At 46.1% G+C, this 26,701-nt stretch overlaps 1 long non-coding RNA gene, 1 other non-coding gene and 1 gene segment (V, D, J or C); 1 reads left to right on the forward strand and 2 right to left on the reverse strand.

Annotated features, from left to right (window-relative positions):
- Positions 1 to 8,431: 8,431 nt before the first annotated feature.
- On the forward strand, positions 8,432 to 8,976 carry LOC138922914 (immunoglobulin lambda variable 8-61-like). The segment is given in 2 exon segments: positions 8,432 to 8,477; positions 8,573 to 8,976. Coding segments are annotated over 2 exon segments (450 nt in total).
- A 7,079-nt stretch (positions 8,977 to 16,055) lies between these two features.
- LOC138922941 (uncharacterized) lies at positions 16,056 to 22,285 on the reverse strand. The gene is made up of 5 exons (XR_011436078.1): positions 22,147 to 22,285; positions 20,976 to 21,084; positions 19,771 to 19,982; positions 18,565 to 18,743; positions 16,056 to 16,175 (listed from the first exon to the last, which is right to left on the reverse strand). It is a non-coding gene; the product is annotated as an uncharacterized lncRNA (long non-coding RNA).
- Positions 18,491 to 18,635, reverse strand: MIR8927-1 (microRNA mir-8927-1). The gene has a single exon (NR_127913.1). It is a non-coding gene; the product is annotated as a microRNA 8927-1 (primary transcript).
- Positions 22,286 to 26,701: the final 4,416 nt, after the last annotated feature.

Consider the following 26,701-nt stretch of genomic DNA (forward strand, 5'->3'; position numbering starts at 1 on the left):
AAAATCACACACTCAGCCTGTTCAGCTCAACTCAGCAGAAAATCTTTCTTCAGGAACAACATTCCTCTCAGAGGCAACCAGCAGCATGAGGCCACCTTCCCATGTGAGGACCATAAGATCAGGACGTCCTGTGGAATCTGCCTGTGACAGGCACTGTAGCCTCAGGGCTCACACTCTTTTCCAGGACCGTCTATAGAGTCTCATTTCTGCGCATGTCTCACACTCAGTCACCTCTTCAGTAAAGCCCCAGGCCCAGCGTGTGTCTTCTGACACCTCAGCAGAGGCCGCTCCGCTGGGAACCAGGCTCGGGTGGAGCTTGAGTGCAGCCCCTTCTCCCTGCACACACAGCGCCGTCTTCATTAACCACAAGGACCGCAGAGACCGCAGGCAACCATCTGACACAGAATGCACACGGACACTCTGGGAAAAGATAAAAATTCCAACGGGGGGATCAAACATGACCTGAATAAATGTAAAAATAGACGTTGCTGAGAATGATTAATATCAAAAATATGATATGTATGCTTATTTAATATATAAATATAATTATGTGTAGTATCAGTCAGAATATTCGGGAAACATGACATTTTTTCTAATATTTATGTGGGAAAAGTTAAGTCCAAGAATAGCCTAGAGCATTTTGTGAACAAATGAAAAGGAATTGGGATATAAATGATTAGATATCGAGATCTATTTGAACACACAGATAATTTAAAGAGTATGCAGTGGTTGCAGAAATGAAACAGAACAACCAACCACACAGAAATCAATGGAACTCAATTACCTGCCGAGGAGGAGGCCTGTGCGCACGCACAGCGGGCTCACGATGGGCTGTCCAAGTGCCACGCAGCAGTCACATCGTGAGCTCAGTTCTCAAACAGATCCACGCATCTTCAGGAAACACAGATGTCTTAATAAAAAAAGTGAGATTCAGAATAAGATCTCTGGAAACTACCATTTATGTAATTTTAAAAACACAAATAGTTGCAACCATGTTGGAATAACTGAAAAATGATTTAACTGCCCATTGCAAACAACTGGAAAAACTGATACATGTATAAAAGTTCTTTCAAACATTAGACAGCAGGCAGAACAAGATTATTATTTTTGTGAGGAAAAAAATGGCACAAGTTGTATCATCAGCCCATCTTTTTTGTGTGATGCACAGCCTGGCCCCTGGAGCAGAGAGGGGAGCTGAGGCAGCGCACAGCCTCTCACCGAGTGGAGCAGATGGAGACCTGAGCTCAGGGATCTGAGGCTCTTGGGAGCTGTGGGGATGAGTTCTGGAGAGGAGTGCCCTTCACAGAAAACATCTAGAAATCAGCATGGGGTTCCTCTCATCTTAGCTGAACCCTAAAATCCATGTGCATAGTGTGAAACTACACAAGGTCTGTCCACAGGGTGACCAGGAGCTGGTGGATGAGCAGTGTCCACGACTCACACAGGCTGTGAATTGTACACATTTCAAGCAGTCAGCTGTGGTCCTTGTTAATCACTTTGGGGCACTTAGTCGAGTTCACAGAAAAATACAGCAGAGGGGCTAAATGATTCCGAGAATATGCTGTTGTGGAAGAGCACTTACAGTCTACAGCAAGCCTCAGAAGGATCAAGCTGAGGCGTCAATATGCTCACAAGTGTTTCCAGCTGCTTTATTCATGATGGCCAACACTTGGAAGCAACCAATACGCCCTGCAACAGGTGAATGGATAAAGAAACACCGGTGCATCTATACAGTGGAACGTGATTCAAGGATAAAAATACATATCATTTGGCCCCCAAAAGGCATGGAGGAAACTGACATGCATGTTTCTATGTGAAAGAAGCCAATCAGAAGTGGCTGGATCTGCGAGGGGTCCGGGATGGAGAGGGCAGGAACCCTGATCGCCTGCTCCAGCTCAGATCACAAGTCTCCTGCATCCACCAGAGGGCGCTGGTGCTCCCCAGGTCCTCAGCTTTGAGCTCTTCTCTCCCCTGCGTCTTGGAAGTGTTCCTGTGTAATCCTTGCAGAGAAGCCCTTTCCTGTCCTACACTCTCCTTTTAGTAGATGCAGGCCAGGCTAACGTTGAAGGAGGGGCACCCACAGCCTCCAGAAACGGGAAGATTCGAGTGGAGACCTCCCACCCTGAGAATACAGGTAACATACAAGAAGGGTTGGTGGGCTCAGGCCTGGTGGTGGAACTCAGGAAGCAGAGTCTGGGTGCATCTCCACCATGGCCTGGGCTCTGCTCCTCTCACCCATATAGCTCACTGCACAGGTGGCTGCCTCCAGGGAATTCTGGGAGGACACCTGGACGTCTCCTGGCATGATGACCTCTTTCTCTTTCCTGGCAACGGAGTCTGTCCTGTCCTTACTGATCTCTGTGTTGCTCCCTCTTTGCAAGGTCTTGGGCTGAGGTTGTGCTGACTCAGACCAGCTCTGTGTTGGAGTCTCCGGGGCAGGAGGCCACCATCTCCTGCACCCACAGCAGTGGCTACATTGGGAGCAGATATGTGCACTGCTACCAGCAGTGCCCCCATCAGCGAAATCTACAAGAGTGACAAAGGACCCTCCAGGGTTCCTGATCAGTTTTCTGACTCCATAGCCAGCTCCCCTAATGCCACCTGCCTGACCGTCTCTGAGCTGCAGCCTGAGGATGATGCCGACTACTCCGGTCAGTCTGATGACAGCAGCTATAAGTGCACAGTGCTCCAGACCCGTGGGGCAGTGAGATAGAAGTTCCCCAGGGCCTCCCCATGCTGGGTCTGCCCTCAATCTGTCCCCAGCAGAGATGGTTGTTCTTTCTTGTCTCCTGCTGGAATATCCATGTTGAGATTGCATGTTTATGAATCTATTTTTTTTTCCAAAATTTCCCCCCATGTCTTGATGGATGATTTCCTACTTCCTTTGCAATCATTTCATGGAGGTGATTTGGTTCAAACAGGGTTTCTGAACCGCGGCACTACTGACAATGTGGCTGGGTCATTCCCTGTGCTGGGGCTGTTCTGCATATTGCAGGATGTTTAAAAACATTCTTTGGGGTCCGCACATCAGATAACAGCACCCTACTCTCCAAGTCATGACACACAAAAACACCTCCAGACATTCCCCAAAATGCCCTAGGGAGGGGGGCCAAATCACCCCAGTTTGGGATCCTCTGGGTTAGAAGAACATATTCTCAGCTCTTAGGAGGCCTTTGACATTGAGACCTGTTCCTGACATTCAACTGGACAGAAGCCTGGATGTGTCACCTCTCTGTGCTTCCACTTTCCCATCTGTTATACAAAACAGGTGCACAGACTCAAATGAGGCCAGAGAACCTGTGAGCCAATCACACGGAATCTCCTCTCAACCAGAGTGTGGAGCACACATTTAGTCAGAATAGATGTGCAATTAATATTTTAAAGCTTTACACAATGCACATGAAAATGTAACAGATCCATCTTCATCTGTTCTCTTAGTGAGCGTTTTTCAAGCATGGGATACAAAGATTAATAAAAACAGACAGAGTCACATACCCTTGGAGTTTGCACTTAGTGTGGGTACGAGACAGCAGACAGAAGCAGCAGGTGGATGGTGGAGCGATTCTGAGCATAGAAGACAACCTCCAGGAGGAGAGGAACTGCCGGGAGCACGTTAGTTGTTTAAATGTCTGCTCACATTTCACTGAACTAAGAGCCTGTGAGACAATTGATTGTCACACAATACTAAATACACAGTTCAAAATCCACCATATGCTGAATGAAATTCAATATGCAACACCTTAGCCTCAAATCCGCCAGTGGAACCAGGTGGGAAAACTCATGAAAGAAGAATGACGGGTTTGAAATCTTAGTGTCCAAAAAAGACACGATTCTTGAAGTGTATGAATGGAGACCCATAATAGACTGTCTGAGGATGGACGTGCTGGTCTGGACTTTCTTCTACTCAAATGTGTCATCCATGAACCTCACGGCTCCAAAACACAGGATGCCTTGCTCTTCCTTCACTTTCTCAGTCAGTACAACAAGCAAATAAGCTAACCATTCAGGAGATGACAACGCAAATACATTTATGTGAGAGTAGTCATGACGCATTGCTTTAATGGACAAGGGTTTTGGGACAGTAAAAATGCATGTGCATGATGAAGCATGGACCGATGATGCGGTACGGTGTTTGGAATTTGTTTTTATATTTAGGTATTAGGATGAGGCATAAAGAAGGGTGGGAGATTAAAGAAGTTGAGTCCTATTGATGACACTTGAGGTTGGGTGACGGGTGCAGGTCGTTCTTTGACTCATTCTCTGTAGTTTGTGTAACTTCAAAATTGTCCACAATATAGTTTTTAAATTCTCTACTCCTGTCTGATACTGTGGGTATGTCCTGCTAAGAGACACTCAGAGTTGGCAAAATGTGTGTTTTCACCATGATTTCAAGTTTAAGCCCATCTATTCCCAATAGACAGAAGACAAGTTGGCTTGGAAGCCATGAAAGGGACAGGAATGCCCGCTTTTGAAACTATAGGCAAGTGAGGGAGGCTAGAGGTCTGAGAATAAGGAGAGGGGCTGGGAGGTGGCCCATGGAGGGGGCAGGGACCAGACCATGAAGTCACCTTAGGGGAGCTGAGGAGTTGAGTTTTATGCAAACAGAAGTGAGGAGTTACTGAAGGGTGTTAGGCAGGGGGTTGATCCACCTGAGCTGGGTGGGAAGGGTCCCTCTGAAGGCCTCAAGGAGAAATTGTCTGAGGGGAGCAGAGGTCCTGGTCACAGGTCATTACTAAGAGGCCCTGTGAGTCTAGACATGTGGGGACCATGGGCACAGATCCAGCAGCGCTGGTTATGGGGTACAGTGCAGAAGTGATGGTTATAGGATTTAACTGTCCATCCACTACATCGGCAAAAACTTTAAAATCTCCCTTTTAGCTTGCTACCAAACTAAGATGAGTAAGGAAATATAGGTAGGAAAGTTTTCTTTAAGATATAAACAAATTGTATGAGACCTAAGGCAGAATCCTGAAAAGAAATATATGACATAGATATGCAGAAGAACACAAAGTTAAGAAAATACAACTCACTTCATAGAATAAAGAAGTACGTTCCATATTCACTGGTAAAGGTGAAGCCTAACAAGGCCATGCTTTTTTCCCAGTCGCTGAATCAAATCTAATCTCTATCAAGACTTTAAATGTGTTACATGACTTTTGGCATGATTGCTCAATTGTCCTCGCTGGAATAGATCACTGATTTTATCCCTGGAAAACTCCCGTCTACGTTATTTCCCTAAACAGTCCCTACACGCTCTTCAAACCAGCGTAACTGTCCCCTCATCTGTGACACCTGACCTGATGCACATCTGGGCCACCTGGCATTTTCTAGAATGAACGCTAAATAGTTATATATGTACATACAAGCATGTCCAAACAGGACTCCTTCTGGGACTGAGAAACTGCAGTAATCATGCTACATGTGTCAGAATACCCGTATCTAGGAATCTAACCATGGGTGTGTGAACAGAGACAGGGACCTGGTGAGCTGCAGAAACCAGCTGGGCTCTCAGGGCTTTTGGGCATGGTGAGCGGTGTGCCCTGAGACCAGAAGGGGGAGCTGTGGGAGTCCTTGTGGTTCCTACATAGCTGCTCAGTGAGGACCATTCACTCAAAGGAACCTGGACCTGGTAGCTGGGCCCTGTGCTCACTGATGGGGACTCAGCAGCTGTGCCCTCTCTGGCCTGGCAGAGTCCCCTGAGCAGGGACCTTCATGTTGCCTCAGCAGGTGCTTCCTCCCAGGGCTCTCCTAAGGGGTGAAGCCTGCCTCCATCCTCCTCAGTGTGTGGTGTTAGCTGAGCTCCAGCACCAGGGCTCAGGGAGGGGCTGGGCTTGCACTGGATGGAAACCCATTTGCATGGACAGCCCCTCCTGTGGCAGAGGGTAGAGAAGAAAAGGAGGCCTGGGGCATCCTAGCCCCACTGTGGGGACCAGGGGGCTGTGTGCACCATGGCCTGGACTCCTCTCCTCCTCGTGGTCCTCTCTCACTGAACAGGTACGGACAGGACTCCGAGTAGTAGACATCCCCAATTTTCACTCCGTTCCTTCTTAGAATGCTGAGAAACTTTACCCTGGTCCCTGCCCAGCACCCATATTTGTCTGTGTCTTCAGGTTCCCTCTCCCAGCCTGTGCTGACCCAGCTGCCCTCCCTCTCTGCATCTCCAGGAAAAACAGCCAGACTCACCTGCACCCTGAGCAGGGGCGTCAGTGTGGCCAGCTATCCCAGTCTGTGCTGCTACTCAGACTCAAGCATGTGATTGGGATCAGCAGATCCCAGTTGCTTGTCTGGATCCAAAGATGCCTCGGCCAATGCAGGCTTTTTGCTTATCTCTGGGCTCCAGCCTGAGGACGAGGCTGACTCTTACCATCATATCTGGCACAGTAGTGTCTCTCACAGTGACACACAGAGATGGGGAATTAGGGACAAAAACCTGGGCCTGCTCAGAGTCTTGTTCCATGACGGTTTTAAGTTTTAAAGTAACTCGCACATATACAAATGACATTCGGAAGTGCTTCTGCTTCATAGAGCGTCTACTCCCAATTTTTCGTTCCATGTTTCTGAAGTGTCAGGAAAACTAAACACAAAAAGAAAAAGAAAAAATTCATGATGACGCTGAAATGTTGCCTGGTTATTCATATGGAATAAAACCAGAGATTTTTTTTTTTCTCTTGAAATAAGGAAAATGAGACTTCCCTAGCTTTTACCATCATCAGAGCCCAGGGACCCTGAAGACAGGTGGACAGACCAACACAGAATGGACTGTGCTCTGTGAGGGGTCAGAAGCCTTCCCATCCCCCAGGTTCCTGTGCCCAGGGACAGCGAGGCTCACTGTGTCCCAGAGATGACACACTGCAATGTGAGGTGCTGAGTGAGGAAAGAGCTTGGGGGGAATTTCAGGCACAGAGCTGGCCTGGAATCCTTACTTGGCACCGGAGCCTTCAGTTGTAAAGTCAGGGAGAGGGGCATTAGTCAAAGGGGCAGTTTGGGACTTGTGTCCAGGGAACCTCTTTATGGGTCATGAGAGGGTGGGGGATGCTCAAAGAATGCTGGGAAATGCCGAGCCTGCTCCAGAGGAGTTGGGTGAAGTAGGTCCATGGATAAGACCTTACAGCTGACACCACTCAGGACCCAAGGAGCCTTCCATGACTGGGTTTCCCTGAGCCCACAGCTATGACTTGTATCCACCTCTCCTCTCATACCTCACTGGAGCTTTCCAACAACCCAGGGCGTGGGGCGGGGCTGTGAACATCACGCGCAGGGACTCCCCAGTGTGTGCTTGTGTGACTCCTCCTGTGAAGCTCCTGATGGGCCCAGATCCAAGGTCACCTTCTCCTGCACAGGGAGCAGCAGAGACATTGGGGGTCACCATGGCAATGGCACCAATGACTCTCATGCAGAGCCCCTACTTGTGTGACCTAGGACAGCAGTGGGTACCTTCCAGGGTTTCCAGACTGATTCTCGAGATCCACATTTATTACTAGGACCTCTTTGGCCACCTCTGGGCTCCAGCCTGAGAACGAGGCTGATTATCACTGTTACAGAGCTAAATACAACCCCAATGCCACAAAAAGCTCCCGTTCCATGGGAAGTTGGAGATACTTAGCTCTCAATGCAAACAGAATTACTTTGTTTCCAGAAAGAAAATAGCCTCCACAGGGGCTGTTTGTGGATGAGAAGTGCTGAAGTACAGCGTTTATGACCTGGAAGAACCAGGTGATCTCACCCTAGTCCTGTGTATGTCTCCTGGTACCAGCCAGGGGTTAGTGGATAATTCTCTGAGCTCTGAAAACTTAAAAAAGCTGTACTTCTCACTTTCACCTGATTTCAGAACTTTGTGGGACTCCTGATTTCCAGGAGTTCTCCCCCTCATTGAGGAGAACCAAAGGAGACATGAGTGACATGGACAAATCAATGTCTCAACCCCAAACGTCACAGAGAAGACTTACTCAATCTACTGCCCTGGGCAGTGACATCATAAAAAACCCATCTGCAAAAGTCAGCAACCCCTTCCAGGACAGCTGGGTGGTGTCATAGGACATGGGCTCTGAGCCCAGCAGGGGACGCTGTTGGACTGCTCCTGAGAGGACAGGGTTCTTCCCTGGGCCATCAAGGAAAATACTGTAATGCGTCTTTCACACTTTGGCAACAAGTGTCCACATTGACGTTTTACTTCCTGCACCTGGGGCCTCCAGGAGCCACATTCGATCTTGGCTCTGACACAACCATTCATGTCTCATATTTCATTCTTTACATCTCGTGGAGACATTGTTCTGAGCTTATGTTCAAGAAGGTGTAGATGCACGATTACACAGCAGGAACAAATTTGCATGAAGAAACATGGCCTGTGAATCTCTCTGGGCACAGGACCAACACCACACTCCACACTCCAGCCCAGGAGCACAGGAGGTGACGTCCTGTGAGTGTCCCCACCATGGCCTGGACGGTGCTTCTTCTCCGGCTCCTTGCTTACAGCTCAGGTAAGGTGAAAGGACATTGCATCCTTGGGGGACACATAAAAGCTTGGTCTCAGGCTGACCCTTGTCTCTCATAACAACACTTGTCTCTCTCCCAGTGGTTTTAGGGGCGGATTCTCAGACTGTAGTGGTCCAGGAGCCATCACTCTCAGTGTCTCCAGGAGGGAAGGTGACACTCACCTGTGGCCTTAGCTCTGGGTCCGTCTTTTCCAGTAACTATCCTTTCAGGTACCAGCAAATCCTGGGCCAGGCTCCCCGCACAGTTATCTACAACACAAAGAACCGCCCTTCTGGGATCCCTGATCGCTTCTCTGGGTCCATTTCTGGGAACAAAGTCACCCTCACCATCACGGGTGCCCAGCCTGAGGATGAGGCCGACTATTCCTGTGCTCTGTATATGGGTATTACACTGACACAGTGCTGTAAACCCATGGGGAAGTGCAACCAACACCTCCTCCTGTGCTCAGAATGGCTCAGCCCTTCGAGGCAGGAGAGCCAGTGAGAGGGTGGAGACAGTAACACCACCATCGGGGGAGGTCCATGGCCCCATCCTCCTATCCAAAGGTTCATCTCCATGTGCCTCCTCCAGCCTCTCCCAGGCTGTGTCCATCCCTCTAGGGTGACTCCTCCAAGACTTTCATTCCTTTCTCCCTCTCTGCCTGTGATGATGGGGGGAGGCTCAGCTCCAAAATACATCAACCGACAGTGAGACTCAGAGACGCCACCACGAGCTTTGAGACTCTTTTTATTCAAACAGCATTGACAGGCCTACTCTCATCCACTAATGATGATGGAGAACAAGTTAATATTTAACATTTCTTCATGAATATGCATAAGCTAGGTCCATAGCACATTGTTCTTCTGCTCCATATGCCAGATGCTTATCGTCATTACACAATGAAGATGAAGAAGGAAAAGAAGCATATGGGAAAGTTCAGGTTTAAGGATGTCAGCGAGATAGTTGATGCTGCCCTGATATCCATTTCTCACACTTTTCACCTCCTGTGATTTGGGGAATCACTCAATTAACTGTGACAGACATTTACCTTTTTATTAGTGTAATTTAAAACTTATCAAAACCTTGATATATAAACTATATGGTAGATTTTTATAATTTACTAATTTGGGGAAGTATTTGCTTTGCTTTCTGAGAAATTGAACAGTCAATTTATATCAGTATCTTGGCTCACAGTAGGGTGCATGGCCCATGGATGTTTGTGGTGACAGTGACCAGGTCTCAGGCCAGTGCCCCTGACATTATCTCCACCAGAGCTGAAGTCTGACTCGGGAGCAGAAGGGGGCGCTGTGGTTCTCCCCAGGGTCTGCACTGTGGGTGCCCCGCTGTGTAATCTCCCAAACTTCCCAGGGCTGGGACATTGGTGCCTTCTGTGCTGATGGGGACCCTGCAGCTGTGTCCTGTCTGGGCTGGGCGGAGTCTCCTCACAGGGCTGAGAAAGGACCCAGCAGCTGCTTCCTCCCTGGTCCCTCCCTGGGGGCAAGTTCTGAGTCTCACTCATCTTACCCCAGTTCCCAAAACTCACCCATCACTGGAGGGGAGTTGAAAAAGATCTTGTCTGAGATTTGGAAAAACAAACAAACAAAACTGTATTGAAAACCAGGCTCTTTCAGATAGAGGCTATGCATCATGCTCATGCTGCTGAATTGCTCTGTGTGCCACTGTCATTGCCTGGGCAGGTGCCATCATGCCCCCCCCAACCTGTAAGGAAGAGGACACGGGATGAGGAAGCCAGAGCAGCAAATGCAGATCTGGGCACAGAACAGCAACGAGAATGGTCAGTGCTGCCACCAGCTCCAGGTACCCTGAACCACTACTGAGCTCTCACGTCAGCCTGAGTCAGGGGTGGACTGAGGGGAAGCTGAGGGAGACACCAGGGCTCCCTGTTATCAGCTGCACACAGGGCCTTGGACACGGTGGAGACAGCACTGAAGGAGCCTCTTTGAAAGGAGAGGTGAGCGGAGTTTGGGCATGTGTGCAGATACTGATGAGGCCTCACACACCCACTGTCTCCCAGAGGAATCCTGTCGGGGGCAAAAACAGACGGAGGTCAGCAGATCCCGCCATCTGTGAGATACGGAAAGGCACTGTCTCCTCCACACATTGTGTCTTCAATGCCCCGGGTGCCCAGCCCTGATCTGTGTGAGGAGCGGAGGGGTCGTTAGAGCTGGAAGGGCTGGCAGCTTCATAAGGACCATGAATTTTACTTTTGAGGGAAGTGGAAATTCTGGAAACACATCAATAAGGTTTCATTTGGGATTCCCAGTTTCTCAGTGGTTAGGAAGAAGTAGAAGCTTGAATCAGATTTCCACTATAATTTATTTATTGATTTTTCATAAATTCCTCTGAAAATGTCATCTAATCCTTACTGAGGGCCTGTTGTGGGCAAAAAGCAGCCCTAAATAACGGACAGACTGTCTAACCATCTAACTTCACTACCAGCTTTGTGGTCAGAATAATTACCTTTTCCTCCAACTTACTGAGCTGGAAATCTAGGCTAGAGAGACGAAACAAGGTGCTCAGGGTTATCCCACCAGTAGTGACAAAACTAGGTCTTGACTAATCCGTAGTTGATGCCGAAGGCCATTTTAACCAGAACATAATTGCCTCTCACAAATATCTAATGAAAGTAAATCAATGTAATGTAAGTGACAGGACAAATTCAAAACGTTTTATTGCATTTTCTGAGTGCTTATACTGAATCTTTCTGGCTGGCCTCATAAATCATGAGTTATAGTCACCCAGCAATCACAGTCTGCAGGTGCTTTGGAAGGGTCTAGCCAGACCCAGTCAAGATGCTGCTGACTGAGGAGGCAGGAGCCATCACATGTCCCTCCTGCGGCGGCCTTGGCCAGCCTTCCAACCATGATGAGGGAGAAAGGGTTTGAGAATGTCCTTCCCCTGCACTCCTCTCCCAGGAGCCGGCCAGAAAGCATCTGGGGGCAGCAGAGGCGAGACTGGGAGGAAGGGCAGTGGGGGCTGAAGGCCTCCTGGGTCAGCACTGAGCTGACCGCTGGTGGGGAGGGGCGAGTGGGGGCTTCCGGGGGCGACAGCAGGCGTCCAGGGAGGGCGGCGCCCAAGGCAGCAGCAGGTCCGCAGGACGCCCTCACCGAGGTTCAGCGGCACGTTTGTGGGCGCGCAGGAGATCCCAGGACAGGCGGAGCCAAGTGCAGGCGGTGGAACCCAGGGGTGGAACGAAGGCGAAGCCCAGGATGGGACAGACGGCGGAGCCCAAGGGTGGAACGAAGGCGAAGCCCAGGATGGGACAGACGGCGGAGCCCAGGACAGGCGGAGCCCAGGGCAGACGGTGGAACCCAGGGGTGGAACGAAGGCGAAGCCCAGGATGGGACAGACGGCGGAGCCCAGGACAGGCGGAGCCCAGGGCAGACGGCGGAGCCCAGGACGGAACAGACGGCGGAGCCCAGGACAGACGGAGCCAAGGGCAGGCGGCGGAGCCCAGGATGGGACAGGCGGCGGAGCCCGGCAGGCCGCCCCGGCCCCGCCCCGCGGTCACGTGCCCCGCAGGCCCCGTCCCTGAGCGCCGCAGTCTAGACCTCGCGCCTCGCTCCTCTGATTCTCAGACGCCTGAGGACTCGCTGTGGTCGTGTCCGGAGGCTCTCAGCTGAGACGGCGCCAGGTGAGTGCCCAGGGGTCGGCGTGCGGGGCCCAGGGGTGGGGGGCAGGCAGCGCGGGACGCGGGGTGCGGTGTGGCATCCCACGGGGCGGACGCCACCCGCTTGGACCTCCATTCCCCACCCGCCATGTCTCCAGCAGGTCCCCGCTGCCCTCAGCCTTGCTGACACCCAGCCTTCAGGTCAAGCGCCTTCAGCGGGCTGGGAGCAGGATTCTGCCCAGAGCAGTGTCGCAGGGGTCTGGGGTGAGGGGTGGTCCTGGGCCAGCTCTAAATACGGGGAGCTGGGATCCTAGAGGATGCTGTGCACCTGAATTAATCAAGGAGCCTCTAAAGTTCTCCCGGACCAAATAGAACCCTGGGGCCCCTCTAGGGCCGCAGGTGGGGGTCGGCGGCCTCAGGATGAGTGACCGCCCTTCGTGCAGCGCTGCAGTGTCCTTTGTGGCTGGAGGCTGCCATGGTGGGCTCTTGGAAAATCTCAGGACCCTCAGCGCCTCCAGTCCCCCATCCCCACCCTGCCAACCAGAAGAGGGTGCCCCCTGCCCTTGCTTCTCTCTACACTGCTCCTGGTTAAATTCCTGGGGAAGGAAAGAAAAACAAAAAACTAATCCTCCAGGGAGAAATCTTGAGTCAGATTTGTGCTTAGGCTTCTCACTGAGAACTTTGCTCATATTTTTCCTGGTGGACGTTGATGGAGGCAGAGCAGGCACCTCGCCTTTGGGCAGGGGGATTCAGGGAGCGCAGTGAGCAGGGCGTGGGGGTGCTCCACCTTTGCTGAGGTCCCTCTGCACAGCTTGTTGGCTTCCTCTCAGACCAGCAAGTTGGGGAGGCTCAGACCCCTGGAGGGGAGACAGATTGTGCCTCTCCTGATGCCCTGGACCCCTGCCTATTGCTGGGGTCTCTGGAGTCCTGACCTTGACTGCTGGTCTGTGTCCCCACATGCCCACCCCAGGCTGCCTCCTTCTGTGAAGGTGCTGGGTCAGGCCAGGCCCTCAGGTGCCTGCATGGCCCCATAGGCCGCTGCTGCCCCCCTGCGGCTGTGGAGAGGAGGCTGCCCGTCCTGGCCTGGCTGCCGGACTACTCCATGCAGTGGATGAAGAGGGACTTCATCCCTGGGCTCTCAGTCAGACTCATGGTCATTCCCCAGGCGCTGGCCTGTACTGAGGTGGCCTGACTCCTGCCCCAGGTGAGATGTCTGCCCCTGCTGCTGGCCACCTCCCCTCCCCAGGACCCAACCTCCCATGCCTCAGCACCCCACACAAGCAGAGTAGAAATGCACAGTTTCCACTCCAGACAAGCAGAACCCAGGGTTCCAGCCCCTTGGGAACCAAGAAGCCTTGGATTACAGTCTAGAGCATGTGACTGCCTTTGGGTGGATGCAGACCCCTGTAACTGCTCTTCTCACACCTGTCACACTCAGTTATCAAGGCAGTTCTCGATTGTGTGATGGGGCCAGGGGGTGACTCACTGTACCCTTAAGAACGCTTCCTCAGGGTCCGGCCCGATGGCAGAGTGGTTAAGCGTGCACTTCTGCTTCTCGGCGGCCCCGGGGTTCCGGTTCGGATGCCGGGGGCGGACATGGCACCACTTGGCAAAAGCCGTGCTGTGCTAGGCGTCCCACGTATAAAGTAAAGGAAGATGGGCACGGATGTTAGCTCAGGGTCATTCTTCCTCGGCAAAAAGAGGAGGATTGGCAGTAGTTAGCTCAGTGCTAATCTTCCTCAAAAAAAAAAAACACCTTGAGGGACAATGATAGGCACTGCAGAAACAAAGGAAAAAGGCTAGAATCTTGGAAATTAAACATAAGTTATAAATACAAACCAAAGGGAAGTTCCAGAACTAAAATTGCAATACATGAATAAAGACCTCCCTAGATGGGCTCAGGAACAGGTGACACTTAGATTGAATTTCAGGTATTGGGGAGGATATTTAGTACAACTGGAGAAAAAAGTACCGACAAGGATTAGCAAAGACAGACAAGCAATGAATATGGTGTTATGTGCCAAATAAAGTGGAATAATGAAAATATTTTTAAAATATTTACGTACTGAAAGAAACAGGACCTTTTGTTCTGAATAATTCCCATCTTTGTTAATATTCTCTCGAGGATGTCACCAGGGGGCGCTGTCGGTCTGTTCCAGGTGAGCAAGGCCTGCAGCAAATTCAGGTTTAATGGACCCTACACCCAAGCTCAGAGGCCTGAGTTAGAGTTACAGCAGGTGCTTCCTCCCAAGGGACAAACTCAGAGCTCACAACACCCCAGCATTTCCTTCATCCTACACCACACTCAGTGGAGCCTTTTTATTATTATTATGGGAAATTTCAAATATACACTAAATAGGAGAAATTGAGTAATGAATCTACATACCCATCACCCATCTTCAACTCAATCAATGTTTTGCCAAATTTATTTCACATACTTCCCAACCCTGCACACATTGCTAGTTATTTCCTGAGGTATATTTTAATGATATAAATCTCACTTACTTTAGCTGAGTTTTCATAGATTAACAAATCACATATCACCATAATCCAATATTAGAACATTTCCATCAGCCCAACTAGTTTGACAGCACCAGTTTGCAGTCAATTCATGTCCCACATCCAGCTCCAGGCAACCACTAACTCATTTCTGTTCCTGTAAATTTGACTTTTAAGGATATTTAATATAAACTGAATCATCATTGTGTAGTTTTTTGTGTCTGGCATTTTGCAAACCATGTTTTTGAGATTCACCCATGTTGCAGCATTTATCAATATTTAGCTCCTCTCCTTTGAGGAGTAGTTTTTCACTGTATGAATGGACCACATCTTGTTATTTTTCTCATCAGTTGATGGGCATTTGGATTTTTTTTCCAGTTGTGGCTCAACTGAAAAGTAAACACCCCAGCGAGAATCTCCCAAATGCAGGAACTTGGGAAACTGTGCAAGATGCCTTGCTAAGTGAACAGAGCCATGGGAACAACTCTATCATAAAATACTGAGGGGGGTTATTTCTTAACAACGTATAGAGAAATTCCTGAAGGTACATTGAGAATTTATGGAATAGTGCCCAAGTAAATGTTTACAGAAGATATAGATATCTGTAGGGTAGAGGAGAGTTAAATGTTCATTTTACATCCTTCTAGACGATACAACTTTTTTTAATTAAAATATTATTTAAAAAATGTCCCCTGGCACCCCACTGGCCTGGCATGCCCTGCCTCCCACAGGACCCCATGGTGGCAAGGAGAGCAACTAGAAACACTGGTGTATTAGGTGTGGGCTGCATATGCCACAAAACTAAGTATGCAAAATTATTACTTTCTTCAACTTGAATGAGCACCATTTAATTTTTATTTCAATCTTTTATCCATGCTTGAAATAGATTTTTAAAGATCTGGTCAGATTAATCTACAAATGCTCGATTCCACAGGCATTTCAAGTTTAAATGCCACATTCTGCAGTTGCCACCTCTCCCCTGCCCTCCATCCTAAGTTCCACAACTACAATGAGGGAAGTTGGTGCAGGCAGGGGGTCCTCCCACTGCTGGATGGGCCCCGCCATGGCGTGCCCACTGTTCACAGGCCCAAGTAGCACTTGGCAGAATTAGCCTCACAGGAACCCCTCACAAGGTCAGGTCACAGCAGGGGTTTGCCCCTCTCAGTTGCTGAGGTCACTCTGAGGCCTCTGTGAGGCTGACACAAGCTTCCTCTCCTGGCCCCTCTTTCTGAATGTCCCCTCACTGGCGCTGTCATCTGGGAGGGCTGGGGAGTTTTTAAACATCTGCACAGCTGAATAGAAACTCTGTAGGTTCAGTGCAAGATCAAAACGTTCGATCCCTTGTACAAGAAACCAGGGGGGTGTTCAGTTAAAAAGAATATAAAGCATATTCTTTTAAATTAATTATTACATATTAAATGTAATAAAAGTGATAATGATGCATGAATAAAAACATGAAGTTATACTTTACCAAGCAATAACCTTCCAAAGTCATACTTTATGTTATACAATAAATAATATTATTCTCACGATTCCTTCCAGAGGAATTGATAAAATTCACACGATGAAATGCCTAGAAGGACATTAACACAAGGACATATGCAGTAGTAAATTTGCAGTGATTTGTACAGCTGAGACTAACTGAGCGTTAGATGAAGAAGGAATGATCTTGGTGGTGGTCACTAAGGTGACTGCCTTATAATCATTTATTAAGTTCTCTCATATTTTGGTGCTTCTATATATATTTATTTTACCTCATATAAAATACTTTTAAGTACTTGCAATATATAAATATCAATTTATGTAAAAACCCCCAACAGGACTCTCTCTTTGATCTGGTCAATGCCAGGATTCCACTCAATGGGAATTGCCCTCTTGGTGACTTTAGAAAACTGATGGGAAATCATCATTAGTCAAAGATCCCAAAGCAGGTGTGGAACACACCAGTGAAAAAAGCATGGGCTTCTCCAGGATAATTTACCATTTATTGGTTTTCAATTGCAAATTTCTTAATCCCAGGAAGAAAATTTGTGCTGAGGACAAGTCCCTACCACACTGTTTGTCAGCTGATGCTCTTATTTGTGAATGTCCTCTTGAATCAGGCATCAGTTGATAAAAGAGTCACAGTTGACAACTCACCCCCAACAATGAAACTGTGTGTATCTTCTATCATGTACATTGTCAGATATTCATACAAGAGTTCAGTTGAAAGAGAAATAAACTAACAAACCACCATATCTCTTTCAGACAAAGATGGGCAGCCTTATCTTGGCATTACATGGGGTCTCCACTCTCTCATGAGAAAGCTCCTCCAAAAGGCCCTCATGGGGAATGAGGAGGACACAGATTAACTGTCAGTCATTGGTGGTGTTGCTCAGGAATTACTCAGGGACCCCTGCTTGATATGGATACAGAACTAGAGTGTATGGATGTGGTTGATTAACAAGCATAGAATAAGCTGCTGCTAGGTCATCCTCTTTGGCAGAAGAAGCATAGAAGAGAAGAGGAAAAGGAGAAGAATGAGACACAGAATCCTCAGCTTTGGAGCTAAAGACAGCTTAAACCAACGTGCAGTGTTCCACTTACAAATGGAATTAAATACACGCTATGATTAAACGAATTCCCATCACTCTTCTTTCCCATGTTTAAATCCAGCTAACTGCCACTGGCTTCTTGACTTCCTTCAAACCATCTCAGCCTCCATGGAGCCATGTATGCTGCATTTCCCCTCGGTTGTATGAGATTTTCCAATTGATGAAAAGCAACCTTACACTGGGAGACTGATCTAATTCCAGCAAAATTTTTCTTTTATTTATTCACTAAATATTTGCCATAAAGATAATCAATTTTAGAAATTTGGAAAATACGGATGTCCTACCATTTCAACTAAACATTATTACGCACGTGATATTTTCACTTCCAGTCTTGCTTCTCTAACTATATGTGTGTGTACATTGGTCAGCAGCCGGCCAGGTTCACACTAGCCAGCCAGGAGTGGGCAAGTTCATTACAGAGAGGAGGGCTGGGGTGAACAGTGATGCTCTCTGACCGAGCTATACAAGAGAGTTACAATGAGTGACGGGCACCAGGGTAATAACCAAGTAGTACTGTTATTCTTATGTGACAATCTTCCCAGGGGTGATAGCTCACAGAATTTGAACACTTCTTAGCCATATTTTTATAATCTTATCAAATACCATTGAAATATCACCTATATTCTTATCTATTCTGGCCTAGATGCTGAGGAATGACCCCACACCATCAAAAGTTGGTGAGGTTGTTCTACACGGTGTCTGGATCTCTCAGAATCTGTGGCTGACCAGAAGCATGTGGGCTTTCTCCATGCTTTTTCTGCTAATTACTATGCCAACATTTGTGGTAATGTGCACCAATATATGATCTGTGTGATGTGACCACAGAGGCTACCTTATAATGAAGGACAGTGATTGAGACCTCTGTATGCCCAGGTGATTCAGGAACATGGATGGATGCTGGGACAACCTTGCACTGGGACTAATGATCCAATTGTGGAGTAATGAAGGCTATAAAGTAGTTCAGAGCCTCAACACTGGGGCCACAGCCCTGCATACACACTTAGACTCTTTCACACAGGAGCTCAAGAGCTTGGGTCACTCATCACTGCACCTCATTTTCTGAGGAGTGGGAACAGCAAACACACCCACAGATATGGCTGTGGTGAGTGATGAGCAAGTCAATGTATGTAAAGCATAGAGTGGCTATGGGGTTTTCTTTGAGGATGGTGGCACTTACAATTGTGCTGTGTAACTAGGACGTATCTATGGAGAACTGACATTCTCTGTCATATGCACTCCCGACACATTCACAACAACATCCCACAGACTCACACACAGGCACCCCTAAGGCCCCCTGCACACAAATCCACACCCCTGAAGGGAACACAGCTTTTCCAGGGACTGCAGAATGTTGCCAGAGTTCTTTACCTGGGAAAACAGTTCTTACATCACACTCCCCATCCTCATTCCCAGCAGGAAGCTGGAATCATGGAGGCTCTCCAGACTAAGGCCAGCAAGAAAGCCCCACCTTTCTGTTCATTTGGATTTTTTCCTCAGCATGTAAGTGTTCCAGAATGCAGACCATTTTCACGTGTCATTGAAGTCACCTACAATCACAGAAAAGAAAACACTGAGGGTCAGATCATACTGTGTAGGTTTTATCAGATCTTGTGTCTTCTTAGTGAGTATAGAATACCAGAGAGAAAGCAGTAGTCAAGCCATGGGCACCAGAAGCATACAGGACATATGGAAAAATACTACCTTTTCCTATGGGCTGTAATTCTCAAGTCCATTTTGGTCTACAATTACAAAATTCTTAATCCAAAGAGAAATTGCTACTAAGGATAAGTCCCCCTTCCACACAGTTTATAACTTGATTCTGCCATTTCTTTTCCTTCCTCCCCAAAGCCCCAGTTCATAGTTGTATATCATAGTTGCAAGTCATTCCAGTTCTTCTATGTGAACCGCCCTCAAAGCATGGCAACTGGCAGACAGGTGGTGTGGTTCCGTGACCAGGAAGTGAACCCAGGCTGCTGAAGAGGTGGGCAGGGAACGTTAACCACGAGGCAATAAGGGATGGTTCAGTGATGCAGCCATTTTTAAATGCCCCCTTGAATCCTGCATCTGTGTGTAAGAGTTTGTGTTAGTCAGTTCAGACTGCTGTAACAAAACACCATGGACAGGGTGGCTTAAATAACAGACATTTATTCTTCATAGTTCTGGAGAGGAGGATGGGAAAGAACAAGGTGCCTGTGCACTCGGTGTGTGGTGAGGGCCTCTTCATGGCCTGTACACCACCCCTTTGTATCTGTTTTCTCACATGGTAAGGAGAAGGGAAGGTCTATTCTCTTGCTCTTCTTATGAGGATACTAACTCACCATGAGGGCTCCACCTTCATAACCTCATCCAAGGTTCCCTCCAAAAGACTCACCTCTTAATACATTTACATGCGAGTTTAGGGCTTTGGCATATGGATTTTTGGGGGAATGTAAATATTCAGTTTATAACCTTCTACCCTTCTATTCTCCCAAGATATGTATTCTAGCATAATTAATGTATATTGTCATATTTTCAAATTTGAAACTAAGTTTTAAAAATTCAAGAAGACAATATTTCTATGAGACACAACCTTACTTTGGCACTTCATGGAGCCTGTTTGTCTGCCCCGCCAGTAGGAAGCTCCTCCAACTTGTTGTCTTGGGGTGCTAGGGGGACTCAGAGTAACAGTCCTTCAGCGGTGGTGTTGCTCATGAAATACTCTTGGAGCTTTGCTTTATTTAGAGAAGTGGCTGGAGTGTACGGATGTGATTCTTTAAAAAGCATAGACTGAACTGAGATTGGCCAGTCTTGCTTAGTGGAAGAAGGAGAGAGAAATGAAAACAGCAGAAAATAAATGAGAAAAAAAGTATTTAGCTTTGTAGAAAAAAAGCAGCCTAACGCAATGTGAAATAGTCACAAATGATCCTAAACTACATGCAATGATTCGGTTACACATTTCCATTACTCCTCTCACCTATTGTGAAATCCTGCGGAGCTGGTGCTATCTTCTTGTCACCTCCCAAAACAATTTCACTCTCCAAAGGTACATATATTTACCACTGCAATTATCATCTTTTCTATATGATTTTTCATTTGATTACATGCAATATTTTCTTAGGTGACTGGATTCAATTCTAGGTAAAACATTCCATTGCAACTATTGGCTAATACTTTGTCCTAATCAATTATGGAAGATAGGTGAAGCACAGGGTGTTGTTAGGATAGTTAAATCAGCCTCCATGACAGTGTAATGGTGACATAAGACAGGATGTATTTGAATGTAGAATGTAGAAATGTACAGCAAAAGAATAAACCCTAATGTAAACTAAGGAATTGAGTTAACAGCAATGTGTAAATATTGGTTCATTAACTGTTCCATGCTCCACATTAACGCAAGATTTTAATGACAGTAGGAACTGGCAGGTGGGCGGAAGGATATGAAAACTTTATTATCTGCTAGATTTTTGTTCTTGTTATTAATATAGAACTGTTTTAAATAGTAAAGTCTACTAATTAAAGAATAATATGGCAGCAGTATTTCCATGAGAGATCTATTTTGGCTAATGCTAAGTGAGCAGCTGATATATAAATATTAGTTTGACACATGGTTTATTGTTAAATGTGAGCCAAATTTTGACAATAAATGCATCTTTACTCCTGTAGTTGAAACACTACTGATTGACTTGGTAAGTTAAACTTTTCCTATGTAAATGAAGAAAGACATGGCTTAGCACTTTTATAGTATTGTCTTGAAAAAGGGACATGGAAAAATTATGATGATTATCCTTAAATTAACTTACACATTGAATTTCCACAGCACCTTCAATGGAGTCCTGTGTGTGGTGCACCCTGGCATGTGACAAGATGCCCACTGTTCTTACCCACTGCTGGAATTGGGCTGTATCTTTCCTTAAACAAAGCACAATTTTCTCTTTGTATCCATAAGGTTAGATCCTGGGATATGCAATCACACTAGAGAGAGCTTTTGACATACTGCTGGCAGAAGACCACAGGAAAGTCAATAATAAGTTATTCTCAGTTCAAACTTTTGATACCATTATTCACAGGCTGCCCAACAGAACTACTTGCATTAAAGTTGTGCTTCCAGAAAAGAACGCAGTTTAGTGTTCACTTAAAACACTTGGATTGTGTGGGAAAATACTTTGATTTAGATGAGACAACACAAGCAGCAGAGCACAGTGACAGAGAGCATGGGTGCAGGTGCCTGATGACCTGGGTTCAAATCCCACTTAGATGTCACATGACCCTGGGAAAGTTACATAACTGCTCTGTGTCTCAGTTCTCTGCGCTGTCATATGAAAACTTGAAGGGCCCATTTATTACTATTATATTATAGGACTATCATTATTACAAACAAGTAAAGCTTTAAGACCAAGTACTGATTCATCACAAATGCTCAATAAGACTTCAGTTATTAAATGTCTGAAGAATAAGCTACATGTTGCTGGTGGTTGACCACAGAGAGGGGATGGCTACAGAACAGGGGAGGATGGAAGCTTATTCTCCAACCTTTACATGGGAAGGATGCCCACAGTTCATGGAGAATGTCTGTTTTCATCTCCTGTGATCCCCATTGTAACCCTATGCGGGGTGCAGAACAGGGGACATAGCACACCTCTTGCAGTTGAAGGCAATTAAATTTAGAGAGGTTAAGTGACCTGTCCGGAGTCAGAACACTGATGAATGAGCGATCTGAGGCAGGAATGTAGTTGGTTCCCTGGGTACAGAAATCGGAAAACCTGAGACCAGTAGATCACACCCCAGATGCCTGAATCAAGATCCTCCATCATTCTCTTCCTGAAAACAACTTAATGACAGGTTTCTTTGGGGAAAAAGTTGATGCCCTGGATGATGTATCCAAACCAAAAGAAAAGTTGGTGGGGGCTAAGTCCATGATCTGGCCTCTTGCCTCCACATTTCAATCCCTTATCCAAATATGAAGCAATTTACCTGGATTAAAGCCCCTCAGAAGGAAAAGGGATGTTCAAACTTGTGTTCAACCTTCCCCAGCATGCTTACACTGTCACCTGCCTCCTGGTGAGCCTTCCTGATGGTTAGGGGACCACCCTGAGTGACCAGTATCTGTTTGGCTCTCTGCCTCAGAAGCCCAGATATTCCACCGCAACTGTCACATGACGGTTCTGACAAGAACTAGCTTTCAGTCAACTGACCAACCCTGGATGAGCAGTTAACGTAAACTAACTGGGAAAGTGGCTGTCTGAGCTGCTGCTTTGGTGGATTAATGAATTAAGTGTGTGACCCCAATATCCCGCTGACTATTAACCTGAGCTGCCCCTGTGCAGCCTGTGTAAAGGCCTGACTGAGAATCAGCTGTGGCTGCCCCAGCACTGAGGGTGCACCTTCCCTGCTTGCTCCTTCCTCAACAAATCTCTACAATGAACTCTCTACAATCTCCTCACCCTCCTCTAGACCCTGCAGTGGCAGAGGAAAGTCCCATCTCCTCTTGGGAACTCCTCCATAGCCACAGCCTATGACCCTCACTCCAGGACTGTCACAGAGGATCACCCAGACACTCCATCCCTCTGTCACTACAAGAATACTCCAGGGATTGTAGAAACATGGTGGAATTTTGTTACTTGGAAAATCAACTTATTTGACTAAAACTGCGAGCATCATTCCCAACAGGTGGCTGGGGCCAGGGCGGCACTCCAGACAAAAGCCAGCATGTAAGCGCCACAATTCTTATATTTTTTCATCAGACAGTGAATCTACAATATATACCATTTTCATCAGAGTGAGTCTACAATATATACCATTTTGTCTTTTTCTTGATGCCACCTGCAATTACAAAAAAGTAAACAGTCTTAGAAACAGATTACTCTGTGCACTGTTTGCACAGATCTTTTGCTCCCTTGGTGACTGAAAAATGAGATAGGAAAGTGTGGTCATGTCAAGGCCCACAAAAGCTAGAGGAGACAACACCTGTGGAAAAGGCAGGAGTTCGTCTTGGAGAATGTACCTGTCAGGGCCATTTTGGTTGACAGTTACAAAATTCTTAATCTGAAGAGGAAAAATCCCTACTGTAGAAAAGGCTAAGTAATGTACAGTTTTAATCTGATCCCACCAATTTTGCATCCATTCTTGAGTCAGGTGTCAATTGTAAGATCCTCCTCCTCAACCCCTTGACTAAACACTCTTAGGCAGTCAAAATTAGGGAGTGTGTAATGCATATGATTAGTTGTGTATATCAGAAATTGATTGAAAAAGAAAGGAACCAAGAAAATCACAATTCTACCTTAGGCAAAGAAAGTCTCTCTTAGCTTGGTAATGCATGGGACCTCCCATCTGCCCTGGGTTGATGAACATTCTCCACAAGATCTTTTTGGGGAGCAAGAAAGACACAGAATAACTAAGTTCAATGGTGGTGCTGCTCATCAATTACTCAGGGAACTTGACATAGACCAAGGACCAGTGTTTATGGATGTGGTTGGTTCACAGGCACGGATTGAGCCGCTGTTGTACCATCTACTTCTTGGAAGAAGAAAGGGCAAGGAGAGGTACAAGAAAGAAATGAGAATAGAGCCCTTGGTACTCTAGGTGATGACATACTAAAGCAACACAAAATAACCAATCTACAAACGTGTAAATACTAAAATACATGCTATGAATCCATGACAGAGTCCTGTCCCTTTCTGTCTTTTTTGAAGCCCAACGGAATTGTCTTCCAAGACTGTCTCCAAGGATCCACATACGTTTCCACTTCATTCATCACGTGCTGATTAGGAATTTGCCCTTGATTATTCACAAACTATTATTACGGAACTGGATTCAATATCAGACATAACATTTAATTTTATGTATTCACTAATCTTTTGTTATAAAAATAATCAATTATTGAAGACTAGAAAATACTGAAATACACACATTTTAAAACAACCACTATCAATCATACATTTTCCTCACAATCTTCCTTTTCTATGCCATGTGTTTGTTTTACTTTGTGGTTGTCTATGACCGGCCAACTAACAGTGGACAGAGCATGATTAGGAGCCGCCCCTGATGAGCACTAATGCTCTTTAAACCATCCATGCAAGAGAGTGGTTATTTGAATATCTATACTGGAGAAATTTGTATTCAAATCCTTTGCCTAATTTTGAATTGGGTTGTCTGTGTTTTTTGTTGTTGAGTTTTAAGGGTTCCATACATTTTCTGGATAATAATCCCTTATTAAGTATATGACTTGCAAATATTTTCTCACATTTTGTGGATTTCCTTTTAATCTGTTGATAGTGTCTGTGATGCACATTTTACAAAAACATCGTGAATCCAGTTTGCAAATATATTTTGTTGTCTGCGCATTTGGTGTCATCTCTAAGAAATCATTATAAAATGCAGTGTTGTGAAGTCCTTAGAAAAATGCCTGTTACAGAGTCGGTGCTAATGATTGTTCAATTAATAAATCCAGAAGTAAATTGGAAATTTAACCATGTTTCTTCTAGTGGCAGAAGCTGGAAGGCTGTCAGGAAGGAAGGAGGAAACTCAGATTTTAATACACACACTTTTGTACATTTTGAGTTTTCTATGAGAGCATTATTCTTATTGCTATTACTGTACAAAACAAATCAACAAGGATAAAATTTTTAAATTTCCCCAAAATATTGGCATAAAAACACCACTTAATTTTGTTCATGGACACAAGATAGGAATTCAGACAAGACATAGTGGGGATGGCTTCTTTTTACTCTATGATGTTGGGGCCTCAGCAGAGAAGACCCCCTGGCTGGGCCTGACTGGAAAACTAAGGGTTGGAATCCAGGGGAGGTGACTTCACTCCCATGTGTGTAGTTGATGCTGAATTTGGCTAGAGGACCTACGTGAGACCTCCCCAAGTGACCTGGGCTTCCTTGCAGCAGGGCAGTCCTAGGGCATTCAGATGAGGGTTCCACAGGGGAGTGACCTGAGTGACCAGACAGAGTCTCATGGTCATTTCAAACAAAACTTTAAGCATGACACAATGTCGTTTCCAAGATATTGGTCAGTGACAAGGAGCACTAGAGTCAGCTCTGGGTAGAGGGAGGTACCTAGACCCCAGGTTTCAATGGGAGGAATGTCAGGTGGTAACGCAGCCCTCTCCCTGTGGCATCAGTAGAGAGCTTATGGGTGCTGGATTTCCACTCTCCACCCAGCAGTGAAGGGGTGGGTGCTCCTCCACATACACACAGAGGTAGACACAGAGCAGGCCAAGAGCAGAGTGGGGACCTTTATCACTACCATGTGGTAATGAGCTGGCCTGCCCTCCTGAAGTCAGTGTAGGCATATTTGCATCAATAAGGAGACACTCCTACCTCTCCCATCCAGGGAGTATCTGTGGAGGCTTGGTGGGAAGTCTGCACTCCTACCCCCTCCCAGCAGGGAAAAGATCTCCACCTGCAATGGTGAGTCTGAACATTTCCCCACACCTGGAAGGAATGAAGTGTTGCTCACCTCTTCTCCCCTGCTGGAGTGATGTAACAGAAAGCCAGCTAAGACAAAAAGTTTAAATACTACCCAAAGTCTCATAATACAATCCCCAAAATGTTCAGCTTTCAATTGAAAATAATTCTTCATACTAAGAATCAGGAAAACATCACACAGTGAAGAAAGACAAACAATAGATGCCAACACAGACATGACAAAAATGTTAGAATTACCTATCTGACAATGATTAAAAGCAACTATTAGCAAAATAAATTAACACATATGAATAAACTTGAAATAAATGGAATAATTGAAAGTCTCAGCAAGGAGATGCAAAATATGTGAAGCAAAACTGATATCAGTGAAAGGAGAAGTAGATCCACAAATACACCTTATGACTTCAATAAAGCCTTCTTAACATCTGATAAAAAACTCAACAGAAAGTCAGCAAGAATATAAGAGAACTCAACGTGATGAACTGATAAGATCCAAGCAACATTCATAGACACTAAATCCAACAACATAGAAGACGCATTAATTTAAAATGCACAAAAATATATAGACCGATATCCCTCACAATTATAGACATAAAATTCCCTAATATATTATCAAATTATATTTTGCAATATATAAAATGAATTATATAGCATGTCCAACGGTGTATTAATGCAGGGATGCATGCCTAGCTCAATATGAAAAATCAATCAACGTAATTAACCATATGAAAAGATTAAAGAAGAAAAATCACATGATTATATCAATCAATATATAAAACAATTTGACAAAATTTAACACATGATTAAAAAAATCTCAGTATGTTAGGCATAAAGAACAGCCTCACCCTGATAAAATTGATCCACAAAAACCTACAGCTATCAGTATCCCTAAGAAGGAAATATTTAACACTTTCCTGCTATCACTGAGAACAAGGCAAGGAGGCCCATCCTCACTACTCTTATTTAATATCATACTGGAAGTTCCAGTGAGTGCAATGAGACAAGGAAAGAAAAGGCATACATATAGAAAAAGAAGAAATGCAACCATGCCTTTTTTGCAAAGGACATGACTGTTTCCATAGAAATTTCCA

Source organism: Equus caballus, unplaced genomic scaffold (genome assembly GCF_041296265.1).
Source record: "Equus caballus isolate H_3958 breed thoroughbred unplaced genomic scaffold, TB-T2T haplotype1-0000019, whole genome shotgun sequence".
In the NCBI taxonomy this organism is placed as follows: Eukaryota; Metazoa; Chordata; class Mammalia; order Perissodactyla; family Equidae; genus Equus; species Equus caballus.